Source organism: Macrobrachium rosenbergii, chromosome 2 (assembly GCF_040412425.1).
Source record: "Macrobrachium rosenbergii isolate ZJJX-2024 chromosome 2, ASM4041242v1, whole genome shotgun sequence".
NCBI lineage: Eukaryota > Metazoa > Arthropoda > Malacostraca > Decapoda > Palaemonidae > Macrobrachium > Macrobrachium rosenbergii.
This window is the reverse complement of record NC_089742.1, coordinates 87,155,759-87,169,053: the sequence shown is the minus strand read 5'-3', so window position 1 is coordinate 87,169,053 and position 13,295 is coordinate 87,155,759. Positions and strand designations below refer to the sequence as shown.

At 39.7% G+C, this 13,295-nt stretch overlaps 2 protein-coding genes across 2 annotated transcripts in view; one reads left to right on the top strand and one right to left on the bottom strand.

Moving 5' to 3' along the window:
• Positions 1-987, top strand: part of LOC136849031 (mitochondrial import inner membrane translocase subunit Tim13) — a 165,137-nt gene extending 164,150 nt beyond the window's left edge. The window contains exon 3 of the mRNA XM_067121929.1: positions 775-987. Within this exon, the coding sequence (XP_066978030.1) occupies positions 775-843 (69 nt within the window). The 3' untranslated portion in view covers positions 844-987. The remainder of the gene's footprint in view (positions 1-774) is intronic.
• Positions 988-4,595: 3,608 nt separating this feature from the next.
• LOC136843472 (uncharacterized) lies at positions 4,596-6,219 on the bottom strand. The gene is made up of 2 exons (XM_067112009.1): positions 5,802-6,219; positions 4,596-5,194 (listed from the first exon to the last, which is right to left on the bottom strand). Exons 1-2 carry the CDS (start codon positions 6,217-6,219, stop codon positions 4,596-4,598), a joined length of 1,017 nt encoding a protein of 338 aa, XP_066968110.1.
• Between the last annotated feature and the right edge of the window lie 7,076 nt (positions 6,220-13,295).

Genomic DNA, 13,295 nt, shown 5'->3' with positions numbered 1-13,295 from the left:
GTCGCTGCTGTCTGACCACGTAGGTTAAGTAGATAACAGTATCGGCTCGCAGGTTCTAAATCAAAAAGACCCAAAATGGACACGGAACACATTCTAGGTATCGCTTTGGGAACTAAATAAAATCGTGACTTTCCATCGCGGCAGTTCGAGAAAGAAAGAAAGCGTGGTTCTGGTGTTGGCCAAGGCCTATGAATCATATCGTTAGAACGCATTATGATTGGTTCGAGAGTATTTAATCCGTTAGCCCTAGGGCATAACCTGGGTCAGCCTGAGATACGATTGACGGAATTAAATTTCTTTAAAATGCTCGTGGCGCCCGTCTTAATGGCAGCCTTAGGAACTACGGGTTGAGAGCGCGCGCATAACATGGCCATCTGACTAACTACGGGAGGCGTTGCTCCGTGACACCGTTCACGTCAACTTGGTACTTAGAAAAGTTACGCTCCGCAGAAAAAATTGTCGTAACAATCGGGAAAATCAAGCAAACTGGTCAAGTAAGTTACTTTTGGGTAGAATCGGGCCCGCTGAAAACTTTTTATTCTATGCAATTTTTCATTTGGAGTCATTGTTAATGAGCTACGGGGGCATCCCTAGGATATGTAAACTACCCGCAAAATGATTGGTATATCTTTAGGGTAGCCTATCGTTTCATGTAGGCTACGTGAGCATATCTTTTCCCTTTGGGTAGCCTACCAAATGTCAACATGGTTTTACTCGATAAAGTGTTAGTCTAATTGCATAAATTTCACCCTTATTTTTCTCTTTTATTTTCAGAAATGGATACTGCAGACCTTGGTAGGAATTCCATCCAGACAGCAGACTCTGACTTCGAAGATGAGCTAGAATTCATTCTCCGTTTGGATTCATCTGATAATGAAGTAACTTCTGAAGAGGACATTGATGAACCTGAAGATGACATTGATGAACCATCAACATCAAAGGGTAAAAGACTTAGGCCTACCAAGAAAAAGAAAACAGGTCAGAAGAAAACGTGTTCAAAGAGTCCTGGTTATAAAGTTATTTGGATGTTGTTGAGAAGGCAGACCCAGTAACTCTCCCAAGAAGAAGCTGGCATCTCTTTCATTTAGACAGCAAGTGATTAATGGGCTTTTACAAGGCTTTGAAGAAAGGAGGATCAGAACTAGACACCGCTCAGCCAGGCCCCTACCAATGAGTCGGAACATTCCTGAAAACCAACATTTTCTAAGAAAACATGAAGGTAATTCAAAGCCTAATTGTGTTGTGTGTTCAGTGTTGCCTTCACAGTGTAAAAAGAAGGGGAAGGGGCTATGTAAAAGGAAGCAAACTTCCTACTTTTGTGCAGTTTGCCCAGAAAGGACTTCCATGTGTATAGTGCCTTGTTTTGAAAATTTCCATGGAAATCGAGTGTATAAAACAGTATGTCAATGTATATGAATAGGTATAATAAGTTGATTTATATGATTTCTAGGCAGTATTTTGTTATTCTTTAATGATAAGGAGGTATATTTTTTCATTTTTCTACAGTCATTTTGATTTTTTCAAAGTTTTTGGAAATACCATTTTTTTTTCAATTTTTGTCATTTTTTTCCTCATTTAGATAATTTGAGAGGGTAAAATATTATTTTATTTGAAATTAGTTTATTTTTTAATGTATTACATGTGAAAGTACAAATTGTAATAAAGTAGAAGTGGAAATTATGATTTTCATTTTTTCCTTCATATCGCGACCAACTGGGGTAGTGCACTCAAAAAATATCTGACCATCAAAGGATTAAATGTTCTTCTTAAGTTAGCCTCAGAAATAGATAATCATAATTGCTCTTTCACTAACTTATTGAGGAAGACCTTATTTTTTATTAGTTTAGCTTCAGGTGCTAGAATTTCTGAACTGTCTGCCCTGTCTAGAGAACCCAATCATATTGATTTCCTTCCATCAGGTGAAGTGTTGCTAGCTCCTCACCCTAAGTTCCTGGCTAAAAATGAAGATCCTCGAGATAGGTGGTCTCCCTGGAAGGTCATCCCCCTCCCACAGGACCTGTCTTTATGCCCAGTCTTTACCCTGAAAGCCTATTTAGACAGGACCTCACACAACTTCCGGGCCTCTATTTGTAAGAGAAGGGGGAGGAACCATTTCTTTGAAAGCCATTAGGCAACAGATCCTGTATTTCATTAAACATGCAAACCCAGATTCAGTCCCAAAAGTACATGACATTAGAGCAGTGGCCACCTCCACTAACTATTTTCATTATGTGAATTTCGAGGATCTTTCAAAATACACGGGGTGGAAATCTCCCGTAGTTTTTAAACGCCACTACCTGAAATCACTAGAAGCTCTGAAATTCTCTACAGTGGCGGCAGGGAACATAGTTCCCCCCCCAATTTAATTCTTCTTTGTACTCAGTCACTCTCCTCCCTCCTACCTGCCTCATTTATTCCCCTTAGGTCATCTCCAGGTCAGGCATGCTTCACAGCCTTTCTCCTGACCATGTCATAGTTTTGTCGTCTATTTGTTTAATTTAAATGTTACATGTATTATCTTGTGGGACATAGTTTCCCCACCTTAGTTTTAAGTATATGATTAGTACCTAAATTTACACTTTTATGTACTCTTTAATCTAATATGATTTTGTATTCATGTACCCTTAATATTGTATTAAAACTAAGTATATTTATTATATCATTTATTATATCTTAATACCACATCTTGCTATTGGGATAATTAAAACTCTTGTGGAATTTTAGTTTTATTACTTTCCTCTACAAGTCTCCCTTTTGTTTCAGGATGGTATTTTGATTTCTCTGTTATTATTTCACCGGGTGACACAGGTCGGAAAACCCAGAAAAAGGATTTTGACAAAGGAAAAATCTATTTCTGGGGAGAGACCTGTGTCACCCGGTGACCCCCCCATGATTCCTTCTTTCCCCCCCTGGTAAAATACCATTCCAGTGTGGGGTGCTAATGCGGAATGTGGGTGACGCCGGTTTGTTTACAGTCCGCGAGTGGTGTGGGGGTTTGTAACGGCACCTCACTCGGTGGGACTTTTGACATTGGGAATGTTTACAGGGCAGAGGCCTGTGATTGTGACAATCTCACCCTTTCTCATACACGACTCCATATCATGGAGCTCGCACCGGGGTGGTAACTCCGGCTTAGCTTTTAGCTTTTCTCTGGTATATTTAGCAATAGCTTTACCTAGAAATAAGTGCTGAAAGGTTATTTCACCGGGTGACACAGGTCTCTCCCAGAAATAGATTTTTCCTTTGTCAAAATCCTTTTTATCAATATTACAAGGGGTTCAGGGGGAGGGGATCCTTCACTGCCTGCTCTGTGCCGAGGGGCCCGTCAGACCCTACCCACGCGGAGGCTTGCGGTTCTGCCATTACCCTCAGCACCCGTTAGGGCTGGTTCTGGAACAGGCAGGGGAGCTGAAAAGGAAGACGAATTAGACATCCTAATACTACTATTATCCCTATCTGAGAAATGTTGAAGACTAGCTATTAAATTTTCCTTACTAATTGCAATCCTGTCCTCTATCTGTTTGACTACCATTGAACTCGCTAAATCCATCAACTGATCTGTAGCAGAAGTCTGAGACACTGAGGCAACGAGAATCTGACCGACGTCTGCCGCCATTACGAGCCAAAGACTTGCGATGACGAATGTAATCATCCCTCTCTTGTGCCTTCCAATGGGAACACTCATCGCAATGAGTCTGACATCACAATTAACCTTCCTACATACCTGACAGAATGTCTATCGTGTCTCAAGGTACTCATCTGTCTTTGCAGGAAGAAGAAGCGATGAGCGCCAGAGTCCACCGTCGTAGGCAGTCGAGGCCGACGTCGAAGCCGATGGCATGGTAGTAGAAGGTGAAAAGTCCGTGACGCACAATCGAGACCGGGAACCAGCGAGTCCAAATCCAAAAGACGTTCCACGTCGAAGATATCCAGAAAATCCAGGAGAAAAACCGTTAAATCCAATCCAGGTCTTCACCACAAGTCCAAAATACAAAGAGTAGTCGGGCAATAGGATTAAAACCTCGCACTGCAGAAGGAAACAACCTTCCAGCAGCGCGAACAAAAAGCAATTGACAAAAATGGGGTATGTCGGCGCACACCTGTGTCAGCGTTGCCAACCGTTTGTTATGGTAGCTCAAGTGACAAGATTTTACCTGCAGCGTTGGTAATCCTGGCTGTTAAAATTCCCACTATAGTGGGATGGGTAGTTGAGAGTTGTTTGGGCTAGTGGGATTAAGGGCTAATTCAGGTGTTCAGGGAGTGTATTGCAATATTATATTTTCATCAACCTCAAACTAAGCAAAAAGAGAACATACAAAAGGTACAAAATCACAGTACCGTACACCACTACTAATACTAGAAAATGTGAGTCTCTACTACACTGGGGGAAACAAACAGTTTCTTCTCAGCAAAAATCTATGTACATTACCATACAGAGTCAATATCTCTTCAATGAGATGTGAGGGAGGCACAATATTCCTGGCACCTCTTGTACAAACTCCCTCAGTTACTATATCAGTCACATTTTCAGAGTGCTCTTTCATGCTAACTAACCATTCTTCATCAACGTGGAATGGCTTTAGTTTATTAGCAGCTCATTCTACAATTGTATCGTCAAACAAATTTTTCAACACATAAGTGGATCCATCTTGCACAACTTCTATCACTCTATAGGGTCCGAGCCACTTAACATTTAACTTTTGACTAGTACCAGGTATTTGAGTCTCATTTCTGACCCAGACTAGTGAATTCTTTTCAACATTCGTATTCACTCGCTTTCGGTTAGCTATACTTACAAATGTTTTTGACCTCTGTAAGTGGGTCTTTTGGATTATCTCATGAACTTTGGTGATATCAGGATCACTCACTTCATCATCAATTGATGGCGATGTAGTTATTATTTGTATAGCAGGTCTCCTGCTAAAGAAGACATAATGTGGCTGTTCACCTGTTGTTGCGTGGACAGCGCAATTAAGGACCGGTTGGGTCTCGCCTAAATAGGTTGGCCACTGATAAGTATGACCCTGACACGTGACATTCAACAGAGTCTTCATAGTCCTATGCATTCTTTCTGATATGCTGTTACCTTTAGGATGGTATGGTGTGATGAAACCAGTGTTTATGTTGTGCTTTTGGCAAAGATCTCTAAACTGTTGTGATGTGAATTCAGCACCATTGTCAAGAATTACACACCCTGGAATTCCAAATTAATTTAAATATTTCTTTAAATTCTTACTGACCACTTCTGTAGTCTTATTCCTCAGTGGGTAAAACTTCACAAAAGTGAATAATGATCCATTTCACCAGACATCATAACGGTACCCTATTTGCAGACATCACATCTCCAAGGGTTTATCTGTCAAATCAACCTGACATCAAATACGCTCCAAGGGTTTATGTACTGGTGGGATTTCTTGGGATTTCTGCTGTAAAGATGGACTGTCTTTATGAACCTGACATGTAATGCATTCTTTAACAAACTTAACCACATCAGATCTAAGTGAAGGCCAATAGAAGTAAGTGTCCAGAGCATCAATTGTTTTCCTTCTCCCTAAATGACTAGCAAGAGACTCATGACCAAACTTCAAATAGCTTTCCTAAGCTCCTGCAGTACCACAAATCTTAACTGAATACTATTGTCATGCTTGTCAGCACTCAGATATAACAAGCCTTCATACAGCATAAACTGATGGATGAACACTCTGGAAACTTCTTCCTAGGCAATTTTCCTCCTTCTAAGTATGCAATCAACTCACCCCATCTTGTTTCACCTATTTGCTTAGCCTTGTATTCTTACTTACTCAACCCAAGATAATTGTCTTGATTATTGTGAAAGATTACCCTAACTGGCCTACTTAACTGATCAGCTACCTCTTTGTGCTTTCCTGGCCTATACACAACTTTGAAGCGATAGTCCTGCATTTCAATAATCCATATATTCATCCTAGGTGACTTTGTCTTTCTTTTGAATACTGACAGAAGAGGTTGATGGTCTGTGTGGATTGTAAACATGGTACCCCAAAGAAAATGATGAAACCGCCTACAGGCTAACACAATAGCCAAGGCTTCCCTATCAGTAGTAGAATATCTCTGTTCTACAGGCTTCAATTTCTTTGAAAGGTATCCAACAGGTTTCAAAAGGCCATCACTCTCCTGCATCAGTACTGCACCTACATGATCCAGACTAGCATCTGTGAATAACTGAAAAGGTCTTGTCATGTCTGCTTTTATGAGCAAAGGAGCTGTTATAAGGAGCTTAAAAAAAAAGTATATCTTAGTTTAACCAGACCACTGAGCTGGTTAACAGCTCTCCTAGGGCTGGCCCGAAGGATTAGCCTTATTTTTACGTAGCTAAGGACCAACTGGTTACCTAGCAACGGGACCTACAGCTTATTGTGGAATCCGAACCACATTATGACGAGAAATGAATTTCTATCACCAGAAATAAATAAGCAGCTCTTTCAACTGCTCAAAACTAGGCTGACACTCTGGTGTCCATGCAAATGGCTCTTTCATTCTTAAGAGATTGGTTACGGGGACAGCAATTTTAGCAAAATTTTGTAAGTGCTTGCAATAAAATCTGCACATTCCTAAAAATCTTCTGGTTTCTTTGATATCAGTAGGAGCTTTCATATCTCTGATGGCACTTATGTTGTCAGGACAAGGCTTGCACCCTTCTTTGGATATTATATGGCCAAGAAATTTGATCTCTTTTTGTGCAAACTGACACTTCTTGATGTTTAATTTCACACCCTTTTCACTAAATAATTTGAACAGCTCTGCTAATCTCTCAATTAATTCTTCCAAGCTGGGTGCCCATACTACAATATCATCTAAATAATTCTTTATGTATCCCTTTTTTAGTAATGGAGCCAAGATATCACCTATTACCCTTGAAAATACAGCTGGGCTGCAACTCAACCCAAACGGTAACCTCTTAAACCTATATAAGGAGACTCCATCACTGAACGTTGTCAGACCTCTACTATCTTTATCTAATTCTACCTGATAATAAGTGTCTTTCATGTCTAATGAAGCGTAAAATTGATTCCCTGATGCTGACTCAACTAACTCTTCTAACCTAGGCAAAGGATGGATGTCAATTTGAAGGTGGGTATTGACTTTTCGATAATCCGAGCACATCCTTTGAGATTTGTCTGGTTTCCTTACCAAGACTATAGGACTTAACCATGCGGCTGTGGATGGCTCAATTATGTCTTTAGCTTCCATATCCTCCAACATATTTGCAATAAGCTGCTTGGCTTTCTCAGGGTATCTATACATGGGTGACCTAACTGGTTCAGAATCACTAACATTAATATGTCCCTGAACTCCCTCGAATCTTCCTATTTCATTACTCTCCACTATGAAAATTTGGTGATTTTCCACGACTAGATTCTTTAATTGGGCCTGCTGTTCATCACCTAAATGTGACCAATCTTGCTGTGCAATCAAATTTTCCAGCTTTTTCTCTCTAGTGCATCCTTGTTCTGGTACCACACGCATGCTTTCAGGGGTCAGCTCATTCCTAATTTCAATCTTTCGACATGTGGAAGCTACTGAAATGATGTCCCTTTCGTCAGTCTTATTGTAAGTACCTATCAGTGTTCCTATTTTCAACTTAACTACACCCTTTGTACTATTTATGAGAGGTACATCTACTTCCTGATTATCAGTGACTTTAAGGTACAAAGCCTTCATAGCACCATTTGCACCATTTTTTAATTCTGACATATATTCGAGTACTGTATCTTTTATTTCATTTACAGACACAGCATAAATACCTGCAGAAGAGGGAAGTAGGATCATTTTTTCTTTAATCTTATCTCATCTACTCCAAGGCTTAATGGCTGAATGGTTTTGAGATTCATAATTTTCCTTGTGGAAGGTCTGTTTAAGAAGCCGCACATGATATGTAATATTATCCCAAATTACTATACCCTTTATACGATCCCATGTTAGACGAGCAACCCCAAGCAAATCTGTGCCCAATAGAATTTCTATATCTAACAAGTTGTCTGGCACAATAAAAAATAAGTGAGTAACAACTCTAGTGCCACTATGAACATTTAAATAAACAGATCCTAGTACTGGTACAACTGCCTGGGTGACTCCCGTTAACCTTGGTAAATTTCTCATCTTGGCAGGCTTCAAACCTAAGCTTTCCACAAAAGGATTTCTTAACTATACTGGCACAGCTACCTGTATCAACTAAAGCTTCAATCATGTTATCATTAACCACTAGACTGATACTAGGAGCTCGCGCCGGACTCCCTAGTCACTTTGTACCTACTTTTCCTGGGCATCCTACATGACCTCTCCTACTATTTTGTTGAAAACAATCAAAACAAACTCCCTTGATAGGATCAAGAGGACAATCAGACAGATTATGGTCAGTCACTCTGCAAAAGGCACAATATTTACTATTACTCTTTTGTTTCTTCATGTTTACATTCTCCAGTTTTTTCTCAACTCTTCAAGCTTCTTTCTTAAATTATCTAGCTCACTTCTTTGTATTTCCCCCTGTTGAACACCTGTTATGGGGTTGATGACCGAGGATTCCCAGTGCCTGAAATTGGCAAGACTCTATTTCCATTACTACTATTCATTCCTTGAGCTCTATAATATTCTTCTTCGGCCCATGTGATGAAATTTTCCAACGGAATATGGTCTGCTAAGAAATCAACTAGTTTGGCTTGGGCCTGTGAATTCAATCCCTTATAAACCTTTGTCTTAAGGAATTTATCAGATGTTGGAATTGGATCATTGGGGAATTTCAAAGTTAAAGCTGAGATTTTACACTGTAATTTATTAATAAAGGAACTAGGAGGTTCATCAAAATAGTAAGTCATGGCAGTAATCTCTTGCCATGCCTGTAACAGAGTGGCTGAGCCAATAAACTGCTCCTTCATAAGTTTGACTGAGCCAATAAACTGCTTCTTCATAAGTTTCTTAATCTCATCCCAAGGTAGATTATTACCCTGTTTTACTAACACTGCTGTTAAGAACATAGCTATATCCGGTTCAGCCCGGGTCATTGCCACTTCTATTCTCCTGTCGTCTGAGCTAGTGCATGACTCTACTTGCCTAAAAAAAGTATTAAGTCTGTTGTCAGCAAGAACTCCCTTGAGTTCAGAAAGTTTGAGAAGGGCTACATCTTTCGGTTTTAACACCGGTACATTCTGAGGAATTACTACTGGAGTATTTAAAGAATAAAAGTATGGATTGGTATTATTAAAGTGATAAGTAGGCTGTGGTCCAAGGAAAGGATTGGGTATAACAGTCTGTTGACCTTGCTGCAAAATGAATGGGTTTGACTGACTGGTATGAGGGTTTTGACAAGAGTTACATGATGATGGATTAGGTATAGGTGTGGATGGTTGTGTAGGAGGTTGTATTGCTACTACAGGGTTAGGTGGTGTTGATGAGACATTTATGGGTATTAAGGGCACTGTACTTGCGATAGTAGTTGTTTTTTGTGGTGGGTATTTGGTATTTGTACGAGGTGGTATTGGAGGTCTGTATTGTGGGGTTCCTGTCATGGTACTGAGGTGGTCACATGAGAATGGATCACTTGGAATGTGAGATGTATGTGGTGTAGACATTATGGGTGGTTGAGTGTTATTATGTTTGGGTGTTAAGTGTTGTATTGTCCCCTGTATATCAACCAACTTCTGGTCCAAGTCTTTGATTTGATTTGATAGATGTCCCACTTGAGACCAAATGTTCTGGTAGGATTGAGTGAAGCTCTTAACTGTCTGTAATGTTTGTTGCGTTTCTTTTTCTAATTGAATTAGATCAATATATGATTCATCATTACCAGTTGCCATTGTTACAATATTTCAAACACTTATATATAATCAAATAAAATGTAAACTACATTAAGAGAAAATACCATACAATCCGTCACTATAGAAATAATGAATATGCATGTAAATAAGTCATGACCTTAATCAGGTAAAATTCAACAATATTGCATAAAGAAAAGCATACAATATGACAAAACATTATAAGTGACCTACATAACATATAGGCACAGTGGGTATGGATCAATAGCGTTGGACTACTGATCCAACTCAGCTGCCACCAAATGTCACGGTTGAATTTTTCCCCCACCATGACATTAAGATACAAGAATAATAACACTACTATACATATGCACTGTTGTCAGTCTTCTTGCCTGGAGACAGGGGTCAGAGAATGGTACTGTGTCATAGTTGACAGGGTGGGTGTGAAGACTACTGACGTTTACGCTGCCTGGGAATTAGAGTAGGCATGCCCTACCTGCTATTACATGATACTCCTTGGGCGTATGGGTCTTATTACTGATGAGGCCAAGTGATGTCTTCCCACTGGGAGGCAATTGAAGTGCTGATTTCCATTTTTAGTGGTAAGGTACGATGGTATTGAAGAAAATCCCTGGTACTCAGTTTGTTTCTTCATTACTCATTACATCAAGCCAAATTTCTCCTAGGCTTAGTCTCCTGGACTTGGTTAATTTACATATTCTTCAGAACTCCTGGACTAGATCCCTGGAAATATTCCTTTTATTTAATCTTGATTTCCAGAAAAACAATACAAGTGAGTAGTTTAAAAAAAAAAAAAAACTCTTTATATTGAGACCTCAAAAAAAAACATATCAACTAGATACTATGGGGATTGCTTTTCCTTCATAATAGGATAGGTATCAAACGTTGAGCAGCCCGGGAATCAATTAATTCACAGTAAGGTGTAAATCATTTAATACCCTAGTAAACACAGTACTAAATGTTTGTACACAACATATGTCAATGGATAAGGCTACCTGAAAGACTTCTGATAAAAACTTAAACTAAAATGAGGTACAATTAAGCTAAGGTGCCTTTTAACAGGATATAGTCTAGGCTGGGCCTCTTCAGAAATCGTTAAGGATAGCCTATGCAAAGTTTACATGGCTGATTTCTGACTAGGTTACAATAGGTCACAAGTTAGGTTAGTTTAATGAGAGTACAGGGTAAGTCCTATGTAACTGGGCTTTCCAAGAATATATATATATATATATATATATATATATATATATATATATATATATATATATATATATATATATATATATATAATATATATATATATATAGTTTTAACAAAAATAGTCATAATTCCTCATTCAAACAGGACTAGTCTAGGGTAGGCCTTCTTAAATTACTGTATAGCCTAGGGAGCGCCTACAGTTTAGGTGGCTAAGGCTGTGGTGTAGGTTCCGTCTAGGAAACTGGTGGACGAATACAAACAAGACAAACTCTTCCTGTAGTGCCAGGTCCTGACCTAACCAGACGTAACCAACCTAACGTAACATAGGGGGGCGTGTCCTAACCTGGTCCGGGCGGGCTTCGCCCCCGCCCTGGAGCCCCCAGAAAGCGTGAGGCCGCTGGATCGCGGAACTACTTACCTTGGCGGAGTTATTGTAGCACGGGCCGAAGGTGTTACGCGGCCTGACAACCGAAACTGTAAACTACCCAATTTTGTTTGTTTCACAACCCTATCAAGTGCTAGGTTACAACTCAAACTAACAGCAAAATCTCACGACAACTAACGAATGTGAAGCACCTTTCACGACAACCAAAATTTCCAAGTTAAGGCGTTGCATTCACGTTCAACTGGGCATGCAACTCTGCACTTACTAATGAACTAACGGTAATATTATGACTTTAAAAGCTTACCTTGCAAGGGACAGATAATCACTTGTATTAATAATTTGGTAAATTAGCCAAAATGAAGGGTGGACCAGTTGATATTCTTTTCACACCATCAGCGTTCTCGTCCCTTACGTGTTTCTTTAGTGTTACCAATATGCAGACGAAAGATTCAGGACAGCGCTCCCATACTCAGAGTGAAAGAAAAACAAAACAAGGGACTGGCTACACTGCTACGCACTCGACGTCCACAACAAAAACGAAAACAATTTACAGTCCCAATCACTCTTACAACAGTAGTGTAAAGATATTTAGAGGATGATGATGAATCAATTCCTAAATATATCAATAATAATCAAAGGAATATTTTTCCCATTACAATCAGTAAGAACCTCTACTTGATTGCCCATCAATAACATCTTACAATGAACCAAACTAGACACTACGGCAAAGGCATCCTTGTCCATTACCGACCTTAGCCGTTCATTACTACCCAGTGTCGTAAACTTCCTATTGTAAAATGCAATCGGATGGCGTCTTCCATCGAACTTCTGCATAAGGAAGGCCCCTATGCCATCGTGACTGGCATCTGTCACCAAAGTGAAAGGACGCTCAAAAGCAGGAAACTTCAACACTGGGCGATTAACTAAAGCATCCTTAATGTTCTGGAAGGCTGACTGCTGTCCATCACCCCATACAAACTGCACATCATCCCTCAGGAAATCTGTCAAAGGAGACGCTAAAGTAGAAAAACCCTTCACAAACCTACGAAAAAATCCAGCCATGCCCAAGAAAGACCGAATCTGTTTCTTATTCTTGGGAGTACGAAAATCTACAATTGCCCTAACTTTATCCTCATTCACTCTAACAGCCTCTTTCGAAATGACATGACCCATATATACTATGCTTCTTCAGAATATTACATTTAGCTGATTTTATCCTCAAACCTGCTAACCTAAACCCCCTAAAAACTTCTCTAAGAACCTCTAAATGTTCCTCTACAGAATCAGTGACAACTAAGTTGTCATCCATATATACATAAATGGATTTCCCTAACAAACCATGCAAAACTGTATTCACTAGCCTAGTAAATGTCATAGGACTACCTGGTAAACCGAACGGCATCCTCGTGAACTCAATGTCCCTTCGTCAAAGAAAATACCGTATACTTGCGACTCTACTCGCTTAGCGGTACTTGCAAGTACCCGTGCATCAGATCAATTGGAGAGTAAATATTCTTGCCCCCAATCTCAACACACAAATCTGGCAAACACACCACAGGGTAACTATCAGGAATGGTTTTCTCGTTCAAGTTCCTAAAGTCCACACAAACCTGGACTGAACCATCCTTCTTAGGCACTGCTAACAACGGAAAATTAAAAGACGAGGAACTGAGCCTAACAATGCCTTCCTCCTCCCACTTATTAACCTCTTGCTCTACCTGTTCTCTAGTCTTAAAAGGAATCCTATATGAAGTGACAAAAATAAGCTTAGTCTTATCCTTGTGTTCTAACACATTTGTTAACCATAACTTATCCGCTTTAAGTATGATTATGTCTGCAAACTCAGTCAGAACATCTTCCACACCCTCAACATATTCTTTAAAATCAGCATTGGCTAAATG